This window comes from Abramis brama (assembly GCF_963993115.1).
Source record: "Abramis brama genome assembly, chromosome: 17".
NCBI lineage: Eukaryota > Metazoa > Chordata > Actinopteri > Cypriniformes > Leuciscidae > Abramis > Abramis brama.
In genome coordinates, this window is record NC_139979.1 from 17,566,121 (window position 1) to 17,588,644 (window position 22,524).

At 37.1% G+C, this 22,524-nt stretch overlaps 1 protein-coding gene across 4 annotated transcripts; it reads right to left on the reverse strand.

Annotated features, from left to right (window-relative positions):
• Nucleotides 1–2,924: 2,924 nt before the first annotated feature.
• LOC311067550 (ras-related protein Rab-13) lies at nucleotides 2,925–21,791 on the reverse strand. Of its 4 annotated transcripts, XM_084089486.1 has the most exons (20): nucleotides 21,213–21,728; nucleotides 20,558–20,618; nucleotides 19,991–20,051; nucleotides 19,759–19,836; nucleotides 18,378–18,467; nucleotides 17,805–17,870; nucleotides 17,454–17,501; nucleotides 13,809–13,865; nucleotides 13,605–13,712; nucleotides 13,313–13,429; nucleotides 9,153–9,260; nucleotides 8,889–9,049; nucleotides 8,455–8,554; nucleotides 7,790–7,862; nucleotides 7,289–7,565; nucleotides 6,885–7,210; nucleotides 6,552–6,620; nucleotides 4,668–4,837; nucleotides 3,664–3,798; nucleotides 3,176–3,556 (listed from the first exon to the last, which is right to left on the reverse strand). In XM_084089486.1, exons 1-20 carry the CDS (start codon nucleotides 21,334–21,336, stop codon nucleotides 3,305–3,307), a joined length of 2,481 nt encoding a protein of 826 aa, XP_083945612.1. In that variant the 5' UTR covers nucleotides 21,337–21,728; the 3' UTR covers nucleotides 3,176–3,304. The 4 variants fall into 4 exon arrangements, with proteins under 4 accessions (XP_083945609.1, XP_083945612.1, XP_083945610.1 ...); XM_084089483.1 differs by lacking the exons at nucleotides 17,454–17,501; nucleotides 17,805–17,870; nucleotides 18,378–18,467; ... (2 more) ...; nucleotides 20,558–20,618; nucleotides 21,213–21,728 and adding an exon at nucleotides 14,403–15,513 and having other exon boundaries at nucleotides 2,925–3,556; XM_084089484.1 differs by lacking the exons at nucleotides 17,454–17,501; nucleotides 17,805–17,870; nucleotides 18,378–18,467; ... (2 more) ...; nucleotides 20,558–20,618; nucleotides 21,213–21,728 and adding an exon at nucleotides 14,403–14,772 and having other exon boundaries at nucleotides 7,289–7,514.
• Nucleotides 21,792–22,524: the final 733 nt, after the last annotated feature.

Here is a 22,524-nt window from a genome sequence, read left to right on the forward strand (position 1 = left end):
CAAAGTAAAATGTCATGAGGTTCTAAATTAAGACATCTGTTTAATTTTTTTGTCATGTCTATTTTAAAGTCAGTCCAAAAAGAAATAGAAAAATACAAAAATAAATGTTGCAAGTGATGGTTCATTTCAAGGTTCGGTCAGAGCCCGTCTACGGAGAGCCTGCCCACTCCCTATTAAGTCCTATTGTAGTGTACTGAGACGTTCTCTGGTTCGGTTCATTGCTAAGCATCTTCTTCTATGGATTTATTGGCGGGTCGCATACCAACTTAATGGTGCATACCGCCACCACCTGTGCTGGAGTGTGAAGTGATTTCAGTAGATGTATGTTAAAAGATGTCTATATTCTACTCCTAAGACCACTATGCTTAATGAACTGACCTTATTTATATATCCTTGTTTTGTGTTTAATATGTTGTTGATTGTAAATTCTTTGCATCCCATTTCCTGTAGCCCTCTTATTAACTCATTCCTTTCCTGTTCATACCTAGGACATATTTCATATATCATATATAGAACATATTTCGCATAATCCTGTACCATGTTTCCCTATAATATGAAGTGTAGAATTAAGTTTTGTATGTCCCATCCTTAGTCTTGTTAAAATAACCTGATCATCTCTACTTACATTTTTTGTCAATATACTTTGTCTTACAGTATTATGTATATTATAAAAATGTCTTCCTGTTTTACATTCATTCCAGTTTCTTTGCCATACTTTTTCCTTCCATCCTACTTAATGCAACTGTAATAGTAGGGATGTAGGGATGTTCAGTTTAAGTGACTCTTTAGCCATTTTATCAGATCTTTCATTTCCTGGTATATCAGCATGTGCTGGTACCCAAACAAATGTAATTATTGTTCCAGCTTGCCTTAATCTATACGTAATATTCAATATTTCTATATAGATATCATATCTAACTGTTTGATATGTTTGCTTATAAGTGATGCCTTAAGATATAAGTGAACTTTATTTGGCATCACTTCTTCCACCTAACTAAGTGCCATCTGAATTGCCTCCACTTCTGTGGTATACACTGAAGTCCCATCTGTTAATCTCCCATATTTTTCTATTTTAAATTCTGGAACATAAAATACTGATCCAGTACGACCTATCTCTGGATTTCTTGATCCATCTGTGTATATAGGAAGAAGTGCATAATAAATGACGTAATTACACAAAACGTGAACGTATCGTTCAGCCCAGGGTTTCCTAAACAGGAGTTCGAGAGTATTATTTTTTTTCTCTCACCAGAGACTTTTACCTTTCAAACTAAATCTAAAAAGTAGACACAACGCATGAAGAAATGACAGAGAAATTGATAAATGATTTTAAAACTTTCCAAATCAATTTGATGTGTATACATTTATTCCCGTGTTCTTTTTTATATATTACATAACTTGCATTAAAAGTTCATTAAATAGAGCTGTTTTTAAATGTTCTTTTTAGGCATCATATTTACAGAACAACAGTTTTTCGTCAGTAAGTGAAGAGTGTTTTTTTTTTGTTTTTTTTATAAATAGCCCATAAAATCATTAAATGAAAATATTCCACTGGGCCATAACATGTCAGTGTATGCAATAAAAGAGGTAGAATATCAAGCTCTTTTTCAGACTTGGTTTCAGTGCTTGAAAAAGTTGCAGAATGTGTGAGCGTAAGGTTCCGTGCATCAAAGTTATTTACATATATAACAATTGAATTAATGCATTATTAAGCAACATTGCTACTGATTCAAAGCCATTAGCATTCCAAAGCACTTCTAAACAATTGACAACTGCAATTATTCCTTTAGATGTACATCCATTTCTGAATACAACAAAGTAGATACACCAGAAGTCCATGGCTGTCTTTCCAATGTATTATTCCCAAAGGGTCTAGAACGATATATATCAGTTTGACAGTGTTCATTGTCTCACTTCCAGTTCGGTATGTATCTTTCAAAATAAGGTCCCAACTTTTTTTAAAAGTTCAACTTTGACATAACTGTACAAGTATGTTTATTGCCAGATAATCATTTATATTATAAAATCCTAAATTCCCTCACACTTTCTTTGCATTGTAGGTTTGTCACAAGCATGTTTGTGTATCTGTGTGTGTGTGTTGGTGCATTTGGTGTTCAGTCAAAAAGAGAAAACAAGCCTTCTCATTACATGCAGAGGCATTCTGTACGAAAGTATTATACAGACTGGGAAGCAAGACTCCACCATGAGAGACAGACAGATGCAAAAAAACAAAGCTTCAAATGAATGCTCTTAGTTGTTAAAATAATAATAATAAAAAAACATGCACTTCTGAAAAAAAAAATGAAAAAAGGCCAATGAATCCAAATACATCATGGCTGCATCAACCTCAGCTGTTGAGACAAAATGAGGTTAAAAACAGCAATTTTAAATATGTAAGATGATGTTTGGATATATTTAGCTACGCTAACCAAGATGGCCAATTCGTTAAAAGCATTTTGTGGCTGGTTACAACATTTGAGTGCGTGGTCAATCATGCATTTTGCATGTGCATGTTTGCAAGGCCGTATTCTTGATGCTGCTCTGATTTTTAGGAAGACAAAATGTTTTTAAAAGTACATTTTTAGGCTGGTCTGCCTCAGCGCTTAAAAAGGCAATTGTCAATGTCAAAATGATTGAGATGGCCAATCAAATCAAAGGCGGCGGGCTTTACTGTTCACAGATTCACAATGTGAATTCCAGCACAGTTTCTAATGGTGAAAGAGTGCGAGGTTAGATATAAGTAGCTGAACATTTTATATCTGACAACTGTTTTATGACAGAAATGTTAAATGACTGACAGAAATATTTCGCCATTTCGAATTGAAAAAATAGGCTGTATTATTTGCATGATTCATGTAATTCATAACTGAATGTGATTAGAACAGAAACAATTTGCTGTTTTTAAATATTTGTTGTTTGTATTTGCATGAGTGCATTGTAATGAGCTGTGAAGATAAGAGGTGTCAGAGGTGCTGCATTCTTTCCATATCCATGTAAACACAGTGAGCAAGAAAAAGAAGCACTAGATGGAACGAAAAAGAAATGAAAAAACAAAATGGAAGAGAGTTTGTCAGGCACAGAGAACAGTTGGTCTGAAGGGTTAAACTCACTTATATTGGGTGTAGTGTTCAGTCTTTTATTATGGTGAGTGAGAACAGCTAAAACTGCATCAAGGGTTGCTTCGCATAACCCTGTCTGCAAGATAATTTCCTCATCTCAAACCTATTTCCCACCTGTTATTCTTCCCTCAAATTTCCCCTCTGCCTATTCATGCAGTGATTTATTCCAGAATCCGTCGCCCATTTCAGAGAGCAGATTCTGAGTAAAGAGCCCCTGATGATCCGTGCGGCGGTGGGTGGAGCCTGCGCAGTGATGCGACTGATGTTGAGTTGAGGTCTCCGCAGCTACGCAGGTGGATTCCCCCGGCCCTTACAGGGTCATCATCGTGCCGACGGGCGTTATGGCGACTGTCGCTATGGGAGTGGTGGTGTCCACGGCAATGGTGGTGGACGTGCTGCTGCTGCCCCCTGTTGGCTCCCAGAGAGTTACGAAGCACCTTCATAGAAACACAAACATGCGATGGGTTATTTTAGTACTAAATTGTACTATACAAAATTCCAGCTGAACTAAATGATTTTATTTATGGTATTTGCTATGTTTTACCTGCTCTAACGGCAGATTTCCCTCTCCTCCTGTCCTTCTTTTAGGCACCTGAGTACAGTTTCCAGCATGCTCAGTTGCAGGGGCCAAGTTACGTTTGGATCTTTGCAGGAAACGTTGAACTAAAGTTCTGGTGACCTGAAATGAAAAGTGAAAAATGATAATTGTGAACAGTGCAATACAAATTTGAACTGAATTGAAATAGTTTATCTTCATGTTTATACATTTAACATTACAGTAATATAAGGAATGATATATTTAGCGCTTTACTATGTACTACTGAAAGTGCTTTAAAATCGTATCTCCTCAACCACCACCAGTGTGCAGCATCCACCTGAATGATGTGACGGCAGCAGAGGTGTAAAGTCCAGGTTCAGAAAGTAAAAGTCCTCCTCGGTGTTTTGTCCCAATCACCTGGATTTGCTAATTAGCACAGTTTTTCAGCCAGGAGATGGAACTAATTAGTGAAATCAGTACATGAGTGGAATAAACATATGGCAGGACTTGTACTTTCTTACCCCTGGACTTTAAACCTCTGGACGGCAGCCACAGAACAGCGGCGCCAGTGAGTTCACCACACACCAGCTATAGGTGGAGAGGAGAGAGAGTGATAGAGCCAATTCAAATGAGGGGGATTATTAGGAGGCCATGATTGATAAAGGCCAATGAAGGGATTTTGGCCAGAACACTAGGCTTACTCCCCTACTCTTTCGAGAAGTGCACTGGGATTTTTAATGACCACAGAGAGTTGGGACCTCGGTTTGACGTCTTATCCGACGTGTCCCATCACTATACTGGGGCATTAGGACCCACACAGATCACAGGGTGAGCAGCACCCCCTGCTGGCCTCACTAACACCTTTTCCAGCAGCAACCTGGCTTTCCCAGGAGGTCTCCCATCCAGATACTGACCGCGCTCAACCCTGCTTACTGTAGCCTCAGTGGGCAACCAGTCTTGGGCTACAGGGTGATATGGCTGTAGGGGATCAGCATTTTTCGTGCTCTAACCTTGAGGTCTCCAAGTGAGCGTGCACAGTCTTTGGGTAAACGCAGCGAGGTGGCTGGAACCTGTTTTGAAGGCAACCGGCTACTTACAGCCTTAATGCTGCCCTTTCTGGGCAGGGAAGCAGAAAGGACCAGAGAGGAGCGAGGTAACAAACCAGCTCCAGACGATACCCCTGGATGACACAAATAAACCAAAGAAAATTTAAATATGGGGGGTAAAGAGACAGATTAATAATAATAATAATAATAATAATAATAATAATAATGTAAAACAGTTTTGTACATTATTAATAATAATGTAGAAAAATAATAATATAAAGTCCACTGCAATATTATTTTAATGTTACTTATATACTATTAATGATTTAATATAAATTATTTTTATAATTATATTTTAATATTTATTTCAAGTTTCAGTAATTTTGTTATGTAATATTGTCATTTTTTATTAGTTTAAAAAATATATATATTTCTATTTAAATTTTATTTATTTTATTTCAGTTAGTGCCAAGGCAACATTTCTAATTTTCGTTTAGTTTTTTTCATCAAATTATTTCAAATAATTATTTAACATTTAACATCTATATTTTTAATAGTTTTAGCTAACAATAACTAAGTAACTTTCTGTACATTTTAGTAATTTAAATATCTCTGGCCTTTAGAATTAAATGGATAGTTTGTTTCTATTGTACCTTAAAGAAATATCGCATGAGAAATGAACTCCCTTGCCTTGGATGGAGGTTTGCCGGCAAGTCTAAAATAGTTTTTATCTGCTCCATCCTTACAAATCAGGGATCTTTAAAAAAAAAAAAAATTATAAAACAGATGCATGTTTATAACATTCTTCAGAAGGATATGCAGTTTAGCAGACAAACCACATTCTACTGTTATCATTATTTAGGAATGATAGCATTTATCCAACTTTCTTATTACTGTCATATCCATGTCTTGTTCAGTTTCGTTTTGTTTTCATTGTCAACATTCACCTGAGATCACCTGAGTTGATTATTAGTTGTGGTTTCTGATTAGTTCACACCTGTTCCCTGTTCGGTTAATGATCTTCCTTTGTGTATATAAGCCCAATGTTTCTTCTGTTCATTGTCTTGCTTTTACGTTTATGGTGGTTGTGTTTATTAAAGTTTATTTGTATTGATAATTGTAATCCTGCTTCACGCATCTTCTTTGAGTTAGGTCATGTTGCTAAACAAGAATAGCTGCTGCTGAAGTGTAAATGTGGATGGTCATGCATTAACAAACTTGCACTTTTGAGCTCCGAAACTTGAGAATTTCACAAGAAACTCAGTCTCAATAAATGGTCTTTTTGAAATGAAAGCAAGTGATGAGTTTTGAAACTTGAAATGAACTTAAAATTGTATTATTTCTCATGATATGAACCCTTTAAATTTATTAGGGATAGTTACATGTTTAAAAAATACATTTATTATGTGTTACCAGGGTTATTATCATTAACTAAAAGTATTTTAAACTTTAAAACAAAATTGTTAATTGAAATAAAGCTAAAATAAAATATAGATATTAGATTAGATAAGATAAGAAACATTTAAATAAACAAAAAATTGAATAAGTTTAAGATGAAGCGCTACAATTACTAAGTGGAAATAAATAAAACCAAAAATAAACTAAAACTAAAGCTGAAATAAAAATAATTTAAACCTAAATATTAATATATATAAAAAAAGAATAAAACCACACAAAAAAAAATATATATATATATAACTAAATTAATTAGAAAAAATTAAACTAAAAATGTAAAAATAAAAGCTACTTAAAATATTATATAAATAAAATTATAACACTGTGCTACTCCTAATCATAATAATTGTACATAATAAACGTCTCTGTGACCTGAGAGTGCTAAACTCTTACCAGTTTCAGATGAGGTCTGCGATCCCCCCTCACTGACTCCTTTACTGCCTCCTAAGAGACTGAAATCACCTGAGGATAGAAGAGCACATGCAAAAACACACGTGACGTCAGACGCTTTACAAGTAATGTGCATTACGTAATCAGATTACTTTTTTGATGTAACAAATACTTATATAAATGTATAAACGTACACATTAATATTTAAGTTACAAGTATTAAAAAAAGTAAAACAAAGTTTGGTAAAAAAAAAAGAAAAAAAGGCAGGAACAGACAAAATACATGTTTTCACATCAATCCCAAACAATGCAGTCTGTTACATATGTATGTTTATACCAGTGTCAGTTGAAGAGCTAAGCCCTGGTTCACTGTGTGACCTCAAAAGGGGTAAGAACCCATCGCTGTCTTTCCGATCCCGTCCAATTTGCTCACGTAAGCATGGCCTCAGAAGGAGCAGTCCGGGCGTGTGGTCCGTGCGGTCTTCAGCAGGACCTGATTGGGCTGTGGTAGGTGGGTTGCGAAATGCGGATGAGGAGTCCCGTCGGGAGGGCGTGCAGGGCCGAACTCGGATTTCCGGGATAAAGGAATGCTGAGATCCCGCTAAGAACTCCAACTGAGAGCAGCTCCTAGCCAACAGAGCTTGACGCCTCAGCAATGGAGACCTATGGAGAAAATAATGAAGATTTACACCTGAGAAGTGATTTTGTTTAACAATTTTGAATGATTTAACTCTTTCCCACCTGTAGGTAGAGGTGTTGTATGAGCTGGGGGAGGAGCAGGAGTTCGATCTCTCGCCTCTGAAACAATGCCTGCCAGAAGGAGCGGCCACCATTCCCTCAGGATGCTGTGTGGAACGGAAGCTGGCGTACTCTCCCCCCTCCCCTCCCTCGCTGTCCCCCCGTGGTCGTGCACGCACACCGACACCCACTTCCATGAGGCAGGAGTCCTCGGACGGGGAGCTGTCATCTGGAATATCCACAATCTCAGACATCAACAGAGAGCCACTGTCCATTGAAACTGAGAGAGAGAATATACAAAATGTGCACATATACACATGGATTCGATCATTCAATAGCATTCATACGCACTCGGCACACCAGTGAGAGTCGAGATGGAGGATGTTACATAAAAGATGGGATGTCTTGACAAAAATTTATCACAGAAGACACATTTGAAATGAATTTCACTGAAAACACATCTTAACACAAGGTGTAAACAGGGCCTGTTTCCTGAAGGCTCACCTTCACCACTGAAAGCCGTGGATGTTCCTCTCTCTCCAGACAGCTCACCAGCTTGAGTGTCAAACACTGTGGCCTACAAATAGTGAGAGTGTCATCATGACCACAGTATTACAAGATAATGATGATGATTACAAAGCATGATAAAATATGAAATTTGGACTTAATATACACTACTATTCAAATGTTTGGGGTCAGTGAATTATTTTTATTTTTTTTAAATAAATGAATACTTTTATTCAACAAGAAAGCATTATATAAAAAATAATAATTTGTTCTCTCGGCACTCAAACACTCAAAGTGCTTTACATATGGAAGGGGGAACCACCTCAACCACCACCAATGTGCAGCATCCACCTGGATGATGCAACGGCAGCCATATTGCACCAGAACGCCCACCAGCTTATTGGTGGAGAGGAGACAGAGTGATGAAGCCAATCATTATATATGGGGATGATTAGGAGGCCATGATGATGGACAGAAGCCAATGGGCAAGTTTGGCAAGTGATCAAAGATGAGTTTAAGGGATAAAATGATTGACTTTAGTGACTTTAAATTGTAATAATATTGCACAATATTGCAGTTTTTACAGTATTTTTGATTAAATAAATGTGGCCTTGTCGAGCATCGAGCAAACTTCTTTCAAAAAAAAAAAAAAAAAAAAGTACCTGACTAGAAGCCCTTTGACCCATCACTGCCTCATAAGGAGGAGGACAGTCAGTAGGGTACAGAGGCACTGGACTCTCCATTGATCCATTATACGTGACACTGCAGGTACACACAGAAAAACAAGGCATGAGAAAAAAAGAAAAGAAAAAAAAGAAAAGGTGTAGGCTAGTTAAAATGAGCAGATGCCTATAGAAATATAAACAAAATTTTCAGAGTGATAAAGAACATTTACCTGAAAAAACTGAGAACAATTTAATGGAACAATACTCTACCATACTCTATCTAGTATGTAAGCTTCATCACTAAACATACTAAATACTATTTTAAAATGTTTATAAAGGTTTTCCTAAAAGTTTTGTTGGGTTAGGAGATTTTATTAGCTCAGTATGAAACAACCAAAATGATGGAAAAACAAATGCGTGTGTGTTTTCACCTCTGTGCATCGGTCTCAGAGCTGCAGGTGTATTCAGGAGGGTAGTATGGTGGTGGGGGAATGGGTGGAACAAACTCCTCAAAGTCCATCATGTTACTGAGAAATGCATCCTGAGGAGTGGTGCATTCTGGGTTTACGGAACGGGAGCGATGAGGAGCCAGCTACAACAAACAAAGTTGGATGATAGAAACATGTTACATTGTAACATTATACTATTAGTAAACCTAGTGTTTCAGTGTAAAGATTTTGTGCATTTTGTCTCACTAAATGCAGCAGGTCCAGAGAGAAGATATGAATGCTGCAGGTGACCGTGGACAGAGTGCAGATAATGGTGGAGAGAATACTGAGACCACAGGCACTGAACAGCAAGTCCTGCACACACATATACAGTAATAGCATGGTTAAATTCATTCTTATTCAGGCACCTGAGCTATTTGTTTGATTTGGGGGTCTAGGAGCATCAAATTAAAGGATGCCCATAAAAACAAAAAAGCTATGCTACTATACTCCACTATGCTGCTTATGGCCATCTCAACGTGCAGTCACACTTACTGTTGTGTGGCAAATTTTCACAGGCGAAATCCACATGATCAAGAATGTTGCGGGAGAGGGTGAAATATTTCCCGAGCAGATTTCGAATCGGGTTGGTCAACCAAATTCGCTGTGTTGACCAATAAGAAAGCTTCTTGGTTTGAAAGTGACTAATATGTAAGTTCTGCTTCATACATTACTACACTATTGACAACAGACAATGGACCTTTATTCCTGCAAACTTTTGCTGAAATTTCGCTAATGTGACCACATCTTAAACATTGAGTACATTGGGTCTTGTTCACTAACCGTGCGTATGCATGAATTTGTGAGTGAAATGTGCGTACAAATGTCTTCACAAACAAATCATTCAAATTGACTCTTCAATAACTTTTGTACTAAAATTTATTCTAAATTTATGGGGGGAAAACTACTGCCACCATACATATATTAAAATACTGATGAAACTTTAAACATATTATATTGTTATACATAACATATACAGTATATTTTTGTGTCTTGAGAGCATTTCAAATGTTTGCTAAAACTGACACAAAAAAAAGGTTGCACAGAAAGTCCTTAAATAGACACCTACCTACACATTGTGGATAAGGTGGAATTTTTTTTGTGAGAATTTCTCCTGGTGGCCAGTTGCATAAACTGCTTAGACTAGTCTTAAAAGTTAGGCCCTGTCCCAAATGGCACACTCCGGACTTGTGGACTTCCTCAGAGTCCGCACTTTGGTGACGTCATGTAGTGCAGACCTATAGGGCCCTTGGCGCGAGTCCACGAGGGCGCATTGAGAGGTATTTTTGGGACAGACTCGATCGGCACGCCGGAAATAACGGCCTGGTTGTTGTTGGACAGGAGAAATCACATTTTTGCGCTCTGATGTCTTATCTCCATGTCAACTACACATCCTAATTTTACAGTTCTATATTTTGATATTGTGCATATCACCTGGGCATTAAACAATAGATATATCATGCTTATTTAAATGATGTATACAGTTGTACATAATAATAGGCTACATAATGTTCCATTTGAACTAAGATTACAATTTTAAAACATAATTTAAACATAATTTTTTCAATTTACAGGTGTCAATATTCATACTATGTTTACATATGACTCAGTAAAGTCCTGACATTCGGTACTATTTATTTAATGAATCATAACACGATCGTATTATTAAACACGCTATTATTATGTTTGAGACATCAACCACTGGTCGATGACCATAATGTTTGTATAAACTGTAGGTAACAACTGGTAAAATGTACATTTAGGTCATAAAAACCGTAATATTTTCTTCTCAGCCATGTCAACAATTATCCGTCAGTGAAATCTCCTCCCATCTGTTGTCTGATTGGCCTTTCGCAAGGATTCCTGGGTAGTTAAAGTGCGTGGAGCCTGCTTCTATGCGGGCTTCGCGGAAGACCGCTTCAAGGGTACAAAGGGGGCGCTGCTGAGCACACTTCAGAGCGGTAAAATGCTGAATGGGACGGCCTACGGACTCGTAGACTCAGCGAGCACGCGCAATTCAAGTCCACGAGACCGAAAGTCCGCATGAAGTGCGCCATTTGGGACAGGGCCTTAGTCATCTGGGGGCGTATTACAGAATCTTTCTATCTCAAGTCTTAAGTTAAGATCTGACAAGTTAATTTAGGATTTTTCACAAATTCGTATAACAGAAGCAAATCTTAAGTTGATTAAAGATCATTATCCTATCTTACAAAATCTCATCTTATCTGTAGTTAGGAAATCTTAACCCCTCCATCGAGTTCGGTAATCAACTCTCAGGTCTGTTACCAACGACGCGCAAACAACTGCTGTGAAGTAAAACGGAAAAACTGGAGAATGGAGAAACAAAATAAGTGGTGCTTTTCATTAAGTGAAGTTTTGATAAGCTTGGTAGAAAAGTCAAAGCCTAATCCTTTTATTTCATAGGAGACTGTAATTATTTGTTAAGAGTTTTGTCGTCAAAGAGCAGCACATCAACTGCAAGTCTTTCTTCATCTTTTATCATTAATAAATGTGACGTCATTCTCAGACAGGGCTATCATTATGTGATTTGGCTTACAGTTGGCAGTTGGCTTACAGATTATGTACAGTTGGCTTTCAAATAATTTTGAAGTTAAGACAGTTTTTAGGATTTTTTGTGGAGTTAGGATGCTTCTATAATACCCTTTTCCTATCCATAGTTAAGATAAGATTATGCACTTAAGAAATGTCATTATGTAATAGCTTTTGTCCTAAATGAGGTCCTAACTAAAATTGCCCTGGTTACCAAACAGTTAAGATAGATTCTTAAGTTAGAATCTTTCTGTAATGCGCCCCCTGTTTTTTTGTTGTTGTTTTTTTCTAAAAGACTAGTCTGGTCCTAATTTTTTTAAGTCAGTTACATATAATGGTAGTTTAGAGTAATTTGAATTGGAAAATTAAAAATGATTACCTCTTGTCTAACTGCTAGTTGGTTAAACTAGCTCTTAAAGGATTAGTTCACTTTCAAAAAAATGTTTGCTGATAATTTACTCACCCCGATGTCATCCAAGAGATCCATGTCTTTCTTTCTTCAGTCGAAAAAAAATTAAGGTTTTTGAGGAAAACATTCCAGGATTTTTCTACACAGAATGGACTTCAATGGCAACCAACTATACCAATGTTCAAAGAAGGTTCAAATGTCTGTCTTAATGCAGCTTCAAAGTCTCTACACGATCCCAGTCGAGAAATAAGGGTCTTATCTCGCGAAACAATTGGTCATTTTCTAATATATATATATATATACCGTATTTTCCGGACTATAAGTCGCACTTTTTTTCATAGTTTGGCTGGTCCTGCGACTTATAGTCAGGTGCGACTTATATATAAAAATTAATTCAGACTGAGATGAAAACATTACCGTCTACAGCCACGAGAGGGCGCTCTATGGCGGAGTTGTTCAGAAGCGACACCAAGGATGAAGAAAATTCAATGGATTCAGTGATGTGGAATGAGATCGCGGGTGCTTGGTGAACTTGTTTACTGGTAACTTGCTTGTTGGACTCACTGGCTTATGTTGATTTAGCCTATTCAGCCTCCCAGGTATATGTTCTTTATGCTATTGTGTAGCTGAATAACTGTTAGTGTGTTGTGTTAACACACCGGACACCTACTCAGCCTGTTGTTCTGTGTGCTACTGTGTAGTTGAATAACTTGCCTTTCCAGATTAAATGTCTGTTCTTGGTCTTGGATTTTGTGAAATAAATTTCTAAATAAATGCGACTTATAGTCCAGTGCGACTTATATATGTTTTTTTCCTCTTCATGACGCATTTTTTGACTGATGCGACTTATACTCCGGAGCGACTTATAGTCCGGAAAATACGGTATATATATATATATATATATATATATATATATATATATATATACTTTTTAACCACAAATGCCCATCTTGTACCATCTCTGAGATGCACCACGTATTACGTCATCACGTTGGAAAGGTCACGTAAAAAATAAAAATAATAATAATAATAAATTAAAACAAACATGTCGGATGATTTTGAAGTTGGAGGAGAAAATGAGATGACATTTTTCGCCCTTCCCTACCTTTTTGAACCGGAGTACACAGACAAATAACTTAGATAGATGACGTGACGCGTGACGAGTAAATTATCAGCAAAAATTTTTTTGAAAGTGAACTAATCCTTTAAGATAGTCTTACCTTAGTAATCTTCCTTAACTTGGGGGTCTCATTTTGTATTTCATTAAATTAAAAAAATATATATATTTTTTTTTTTTAAAGTCACTGAATCATTGCACTGACATAATATTTTCTTTTGTTAAACTTTTCATTTGTGACTTGAAATGAAAAATTTGCTAAACTTGTTTACAATCTTAAAAAGCAGATACCTTGAGCTGGTGACGCACAGCGTGGCAATCTGAATGTTGGTAGAGCACTAGTGTCTCATCTTCTGTTGGAGAGCACGTCTGCTTTGGGTCACAGCAAAGACACAGGCGATTCTCCATCTGGAACAAACACACAGATAATAGACTATTTGAAGAGAAGAGAAGAGAAGAAAAGAAAAGAAAAGAAAAGAAAAGAAAAGAAAAGAAAAGAAAAGAAAAGAAAAGAGAAGAGAAGAGAAGAGAAGAGAAGAGAAGAGAAGAGAAGAGAAGAGAAGAGAAGAGAAGAGAAGACTACCTGACAGGTAACATAAGATTTGACCATCTGTGCATTCTGACATGACAGCATGGAACCAGCCAGACTGAGAATCACACACACTGCAGACAGCAGCATGAACAGCGACACCTGAACGAAACAAAAACAGCATCACTGGAAAAACTAAAGAGGAGCAGACAAATGCACACACTCAATACATCATGTCAAGATGATGAAGGTACATACGACAAGAGTGAAGGGCCTCCTCCATGATATCACACCCACTACTCCTGATGCCACAACCTGTTGTGTAAAAAAATGTATAGATCAAGGGATAGATTTATGTCTCTCACACAAATATAAGTTAGATGGCTGCAGAAGACTTGGATTACAAAGCAAACGTCCAATGGAACAATTTATGTTAGTCCCTCCTCCTCCTCCTCCTCCCTCCTCCCACTACTACTTTTTTCTTTTTGGAGCTTGGCAGACCCACACCTCAATTTCATTATATTGAAAAGAGTTGCCAGTATATATTATTGGAAAAAATCTACAGAATTTGTTTTTTTATATAGATAGATCAGAAATATTAGATAGATAGATAGATAGATAGATAGATAGATAGATAGATAGATAGATAGATAGATAGATAGATAGATAGATAGATAGATAGAATATTGGAAACAATATTCCATGTTTAGCCTAGTATAATATGAGTTTTAAAAAAAACTGTGTTCATCATAATAATTATAATAATATAAACAGTACATTAAATATAGCATGATCCACTGCAGGACATTGCTGACATGTCATGCCAATGTTAATATATTCAAAGAAACTTACGAAGAAGCCGGCCCAGAAAGGACAGGACTGTCTGACACGGGGTGATGAGGTGAAGGCCAGGCTTGTGAAGCTGAAGGCCAGCACCATGGCCCCAAGCGCAAGGTGACACAAGCCCAGGTACAGCAGCAGGCGTGCACTGGTCCTCCCAGACATTCCTCTGCGACTACCAGACAAAGCTCGAGACCCTGACATCGAGGCCACGCTACTGGAGTCCGACGGTGAAGGCATGATGGCTACTGAAATACCTCCTAAATTATGGGACTATGTGACAGTTCAAAATATATGAAATGAAGATACTTCTTTAAATATACAGTTAGGGTCTATATAGGGTCCTAAAATGAATCCCACAGCTGTTAAAACTGAACTTGACACACTTATGTTGTGTTAACATTTATTCTTGGCGTCGTACATATGCATTCTCCAATCCTAGATCTCGCTCGCTCCGTCGCCCACCTGCCGTCTCTCTCCCCCCGTCCCCGCGGCATTGCGGTACCCAGAGCCTTTAGCAGGCCGAGTGTCTGCCGCATCCGCAGGCCAGAGAAGCAGCTTTGGCCTTCTGGCTACTCCACGGAGGAGGACGCGCGGAAAAGGACTAAAGAAACAATCTCAGTCCAGCTCACATCGAAGTGTATCTTCCCCGGGTTTCCACTAGAGAGCCTCACATCCCCCGCCTGAGCTCGGAAGAGACGTCTCATGAAGCAAAACAGTATCGGGAGAGAAAAGGGAACGGTCGACAGAAAAAGGAAATGAAATTTACGAGGACAAACTCGCTCACTCGCTATGTTGGTCCCATGATGCATCTGTTTGTTTTGTATAATAATTATAACGCCATGGTGCCCCTGTGTGGGAGTTTGATCCTAGATCCAGTCTCCCCGTTTTCCTCCCGCAGTCACGAGGACTCCCGTCCCGTCCGTATCCCGGACATGAGCATCACTACGTAATCGCGCCAGACTTGTAAGTGTCTTAGCTTACGTTGTTATTCACGCCTAATATAATTACGTCACGTAAACGTTATCCGATGCCATTTCAGCGTGACTCAGTTTTAGAAGGATAAAATAGGCAGCGCATTGTGGTAGCACGTGTCCCTAATATTTGTTCAATGCGGCACCGCATTCACCCAGCGCGAGGTGCTGATGCTGCACTGAAAAGGCGGTTGCTTGGCAACCTACTTCGACAGTCGCAACGGTTGGCGACCTTTCCGCGCATGCGCAAAATATATAGCTTTGCACTTGCATCGAAGAAGAGGTGAGAAATACGGGAGTGGCCAAAAGGGATGTCCGGCCCAGAATTGACACCTTCAATAAAACACGCCCAAAATCCCAAATTGTCCATAGGCCTACATCATTTTTGGCCAGGATGTCATATAAAGAAATAATGAAGAAGAAAAAAAAACAAGAGAAAAATCTACGAAATATTAATAACTGATTATGTTGAAGTGAATGTATGCTTTTTCCAGTGAGCTTTGTGTTTTGTTTATGCTTTTTTTAACAGGTTTTTAAATAAAACCTGTAGCTGTTGCTTGCCTTTTTTTTTTGCTAAATAATTTTGTCATACAAGTACTTTAACCAAGTTTAGTGTTTTGTTTTTCCCTCATATTTAAAAGTTTTAAAAATATTTATTTAAAATATTTAAAGTATTTTATTTATTTAACTTGTAGGGTCATTAAAAACAAATATCCCCTCCGGACATCACTTTTGGCCACAACTCTAAATAAAATGTTTATATTTGATATTCTATTCTATTACCAGTAAAAAGAAAAACTTTCACAAAATGTTGAACATTACTCACTTTATTAAAAGCAGTTCATTGTAAAATTTCAGAGAAATATGCTGTGTCAAAGAATATAAAAAGTGTAATAATGCAGAAATACAGAAACTTGATGCAACCAATTATGCAAAACCAAACATGCATTATGCCTGATCATAATCCCTTTGGAGAAACACACTGTGAATTTTCAGTAGAACATTATTATATTCCCACCCATAATCCATCAATTATTTTCTCACACAACTCATTTTACATCCTAAATTCTCTTATCCATCCATTTTAAGAGGTCACAGTCTGTAAAAATTGAAGTTATTCAACTTTTATAGCAGCGACCATTCAAACCATTTGTCAGAAAGTGCAGATTAACTGTATTTTTGACAAAAAGAACTATCATGCCCATCTACACCTGAAATAATGCGGAAGTGAGCAAAACTAGGACTTGAGCAAGTAAAACCAACATTGTCACCATGGTAGCCTAGTCACTGTTTGTGTAGTGTGAAAATATAAACAGGAAATTAAAAAAAGGTGATTTTCCTCTTAACTACATGAAAGCTGTACCCTGTTTTATATATCATTTAATGTACAGGGTGGGCCATTTATATGGATACACCGTAATAACATGGGAATGGTTGGTGATATTAAAGTCCTGTTTGTGGCACATTAGTATATATTAGTACACACCACCCATCTTGAGGAGTTTTCCCCCTCACATATACTAATGTGCCACAAACAGGACTTTAATATCACCAACCATTCCCATGTTATTACGGTGTATCCATATAAATGGCCCACCCTGTATTTCATATCTTACCACTGCAATCTTTCTTGGAAACCACTTCCTATTAGCATTCCATGTTCACTTTACAAAAAACATTCAGGAATTAACAAAGCAATTCTATGTGCGTGTGCGAGTATGTGTGTGTAGTGAGAATGTCCTCTCGGTAAAGGCATATCTAAAGAAGAAGACATTTGGAGGACTTTTTCTCTGTGCTGGTGGTAATTTTAACCTCTCGGCCAGATGGACCCTTTAAAAACAGAAAATATATTAAATCTAATACAAGGCCTACAGCCTTGCAGCTTTGTTACAGTTCATGATAATTTATTCTTTAGATCTGTCTGATAAAAAAAAAAAACTGGTGATACCAGTTGAGATGAAATCTACAAATAAGTTTAGTACTTCAAAACTTTCAAAACTGATTGTGTGTTTGTTTCAGTATTAATATGTACAGACAATAAGCATAATTGTTCATTTTATCTATGTACACACACACACTGGAAACTTACCGACTTATTTGACTTCAGCAAAATGTCTCGAGCAAGAGAAGCAAAAGACTATGGAGAGAAAGGTAAATCTTGTCAAAAAGTAGACCAATTATATCAAATTCAACATATTAAAATACCAGATTTAATATTTTTAAGGAAGCTTCTGCCACTGAAACTCATAAAAAAATATCTATTTCAAAACAATCATTATATTGTACATTTGTAAGAACGTATAATACTGATATTATATCTGAGTGACAGATAAAGATCGACTGTCCCTATAAACAAATCATACTAATAAAAATACCATTTCTTTGTTTGCCTGCTAATTTTTTTGCTAAGTGAACATATCATGAATCAGTCAAACCATACCTCCTCAACGTTGATGCTCGATTTTGCACTAGTCTCGAAAAATCGAATACCATGTTCCTTTGCAAGCTATAACGAAAGAAAAATGACAATCATTTTTTTTTATGATGAGAATTATTTAAAGGGATATATCACCCAAAAATGAAAACTCTGTCATCATTTACTCACCCTCACGTTGTTCCAAACCTGTATGAAATTCTTTCTTCTGCTGAACACAAAAGAAGATATTCTGAAGAACATGGGTAACCAAACCATGGGTCCCACTAACTTCCATAGTATGACAAAAAAAATAAAGATACTATGGAAGGCAATGGCTAATGTCAACTGTTTGGTTACTGACATTCTTCATTATATCTTCTTTTGTGTTCAGCAGAAGAAAAACCTCATACAGGTTTGGTACAACTTGAGGGTGAGTAAATGATGACAGAGTTTTCATTTTTTCATTTTTTATGCACATGCTGTAAATCAAAAGTCATTCAAAGCACCAACAAAACTCCTTGTACGCACGACTTGGATGGACAAAGAAAGACATCTTTTCTCAAACCACATACTGGTAGTGTGTATGACAGCACTCACCTTCTCACCCACCTCCGTTGACACTTTCCGCTTGGCCTCGATATCACACTTGTTACCCAGTAACATCCGACTTACACCTGCGGATGCATTCTGGGAAACACAGAAAATAAGCATGTGCTCACTTCCTTATTTTCATCAAAACTGAGACTTGTTTTAACAAAAGGCCTCATGTATTTTTAGTGCATCTCTGTTCTGGTAACCTGTGCAGGATCTGCTTCCTATGGCATCTTATAAAGAACTGAAACTCACATTTAATAAACCCGGTTTCATTTTATATGCTTTTCTGGAGGTTGACAGAAAAATCTTATTATAATCACTGTATATACAATAGTAAGAAAAGAAAAAAAAACACCCTAAAACAATACACCTTAGATTTGATTAGATTCGTTTTCCTAACAAAATGAGTCAAGTTGTCCAAACTAATCAGGTATGGGACAAGAGAAATATGTTAAAGGTCCCGTTCTTCGTGATCCCATGTTTCAAACTTTAGTTAGTGTGTAATGTTGTTGTTAGAGTATAAATAATATCTGTAAAATGATAAAGCTCAAAGTTCAATGCCAAGCGAGATATTTTATTTAACAGAAGTCGCCTACATCGAACGGCCCGTTTGGACTACATCCCTCTACTTCCTTCTTTAATGACGTCACTAGAACAGTTTTTTGACTAACCTCCGCCCACAGAAATGCTCCCTCAACTCTACCGAAATGTACTTGCACACTTCTTATAACTTACGGTGTTTACTCAGCTCTTACGGTGATTTTCTGAAGTAAAACTGACGCTTCATCTTTTGTGTGATGTACAATAAACTTTATTAAACTCATCAGTATATGTTTGATCATCATTCGGACCTGGTCCGAAACAGCAGACTTGTAGGCTATTAATAAATAATGGATACATACAAGCAGATGACAAATACGTTATAATAACCGTAATTAAACTACTAAACTATACCTGTTTCATCTCTATACAGCACTCTGACTCTGTAGGCATTATTGTCCGACTCGAAATGAACACCGTTACTGAGACTTTCTGATATTATCATCATTCCGTGAGATGAAATTGTCCTGAGAGACTGAGCGTGAGCTCATGAAGCTCCGCCCCCTGGGTCGTCCAGCAGCAGCTTATTTGCATTTAAAGGGCACACACTAAAACAGCGCATTTTTCTGAGCCCCAAAAAATGACAATTTAAACATGCTGTAAAAAATGATCTGTTGGGTATTTTGAGCTGAAACTTCACATACACACTCTGGGGACATCAGAGACTTATTTTACATCTTGTGAAAAGGGGCATAATACGGGACCTTTAAAGGTAATATGTCGACCTTTACTTATAAAACTCCTATAATGACTGACATATTTTATTTTCCTCTTTCTCTCTTACTTCTTTGATGCCCTTCATCCAGTTCTGAATATTCTCGAAGGATTTTTCATCAGTGATGTCATACACAAGGATGATGCCCTGAAAGAGATTAACATTATGTGTATGATTTGCCATATCTAAATAACTGTCGAATTCTTGGTTTCGCAATAATCACATTATGTAAGTTTATGGCTATTTAAGATGTAGGACCAAGAAGATTAGTTTATGTTAACATTTGTGTTTCTTGTCTCACCATGGCCCCTCTGTAGTATGCAGTAGTGATGGTTTTAAACCTCTCCTGTCCCGCTGTGTCCCTAAATAAAACCAGTTGCACACATAAGACATTTTAGCAGTCAGAAAGCTTGTCAGTAAAAAAAACTATGCCACTTATGTAACATCAATCTCATCTGGCACGTTTAATATACATATTTTACAGCAACTGGACTCTGTACTTCCAGCTGTCACTGCCGTTGCACATTAATGACTTTACTAATGAGTCAGGTCTGGGACTGGGACTAAACTCAACCAGACTCCACCTTTGGCACATTTACACCAAACATACTGTTTTAACAGCCAGCTGTCAAACAGAAACACACACTGAAGACTTCTTGTGTACATAACACTGCCACCATATTTACCTAGACATTTTGTACACATGTAAAGAATTTCAGCTGAATAGACTTGAATAACTTTTAACTTAGATTTATCAAACAAACAGGACTAAAAGAAAAAACAAAAAAACATTTATAATATTAAATTTGCATGTGTATTTAATTTTTATATAATATCATGTTGATCTTTTTTTTCTTTTTTTTTTTACCAGACTTGCAGTTTAACTTTCTTCCCATCAACCTCAATAGTCTTCACTTTAAAGTCAATACCTAGGGGGGGAAAAGAAGAAAAAAGGAAATGGATAAACAGGAGGGGCAGAAAGGAAGGATGGACATGTTTTAACCCCAAGAGGCTCAATAAAAGTGGACTAATGAATATGTTTGCTACATTCAGAAACACATGAGCAGGCATAATGAGATACAATCACTGCTCTAATGGTTTAATAAACACCCTGGTTTGTTTTTCAGTGAATTAGGAGGGAGGGAGGGGGTCTTTGAAGATCTGGGTGAATGCACTAAATGCCATGGAGGATGGCCTCCATCTGATGCAGAAAGGAAGGGGGTGTAACTCGTGGACGTGAGATTGGGAAAATGAGATACAGAGAGGGGCAGGCTGTGGCTGGCAGAAATAAAGTAGCGCGAGCGGTCCGGAAATGCAATCAGGGAGGAGGAGGATGATCCGCAGGACTGATTGAGTTATACTGGGCAAGAGGCTGGAATGAAATGACGTTTAGACTAGTACTGACATGAACAAACACTTGGGGTAGCACTTGCTTTGCAAGGTAGAAACTGAGCAGTAGAGCGAAACATCTTGCCTTATCAAACAGTATTACAAGCAGTTTCATTGTGTATAACGTTACTTACCGATGGTCGATATGTACGTTGAATTAAAATTGTCTTCTGCGAAACGGATGATCAGACAGGTCTTGCCAACACCACTATCGCCAATAAGCAATAATTTAAAGAGGAAGTCGTATTTCTTTGCCATTGCTCGTTTCGCCTATAAAGCTTTAATCACGTTTCCAAAGACTTTCCTCCCGTTTTTGTTAACAAACAGTCACGCGCAGCGTTTTAAAATCCTTCCGACTGAAAAGTGTCCTCGTTTGAAACTTCATGGGTTTTGTTTCCTTGGAAAACCGTCACCGGTAAACTCAGTTTTGCTTTGTTGCCTTTGTCCGTCCGGATAAGAGGTAAAAAATCACATTAAAGTAGAAAAGTTTTCTTACAGCCCTTTTTCAGTGCGGATGCCACGCATTTTCCATTTCTGGCTACGCTGCGCTAGTTTTCTCTCTTGTACGATATACTTAAAGGTATTCATCCATACATAGACAACAGCAGACTTTTTTTTTTCTCCCTAAACTTTCCCTTGCCCAAGTTCCCAAAAGCTGACGTCGAGGGAGGGAGAGGTTTAATAAAGCACTGCTGACGAGAACCGATTACAGCGTCTATCAACAGGGGGCGCCATTGGCACACAAGATGCTGAAACGAAGCACCCGTTTCGGTCTGTTTGTGACGTTGTCAAAATATTTACACAAACTCAATATTTTTAATATATATAAGAAGAATATATAAGAATTATTATTTTTAATAATATTATTATTTTTTATTTTATTTTAAAAAGTGTTTTTAAAAAGTATTTTTTTTTTTATTGTACATGTAATAAAATGTACTTTTAATACATACCATCATCTATGATGGGGTAAATGGGTCTAGGCTCCTCAGATGAAATTTTCTCCAAAAACACACTACCCTCTGCATCACAGACAAGTCCCGACTAAAATGCATTGAGCTGTCTTAATTGAATGCAACTCTGACATATCTGAAAATATGTCAGTGCCATTGTTTTGTCTCAAGATTTTTTTTCTAAGGCACATTTATAAAAGCTACTTAACGTAACTTTTCTAAACACTGTACTGAAACAAGTTGTTTTGCATAGGCTAAGTAGGGATCAGTTAATGTTTCAATAAATGTGAAAACTGTGCCCATATCAACTGTTTTGGTCACAACAGAGATTTATTTATAAGTACTCTAAGCTGCTAAATGAAGTAGTTATAGCAGAATAACACAGAATTGTTAGTGGTGTTATTTTAGTATTATTTATATTATAGCCTAGTATTTAACAACATATTAAGTTTTTATTTTTATATTTTAGTTTAAGTTTAAGTAATTTTGTTAT

Bases quoted from the DNA above. Each gene is read 5' to 3' on its own strand.
- LOC311067550 (XM_084089486.1), bottom strand. From the start codon at position 21,336: ATGGCAAAGAAATACGACTTCCTCTTTAAATTATTGCTTATTGGCGAT. The intron at 20,052-20,557 runs GTAAAAAAAAAA...GGTTTTATTTAG, and splicing joins AAAGTTAAACTGCAAGTCTG to GGACACAGCGGGACAGGAGA. The intron at 13,430-13,604 runs GTAGTCTTCTCT...TGTTTGTTCCAG, and splicing joins AATCTTATGTTACCTGTCAG to ATGGAGAATCGCCTGTGTCT.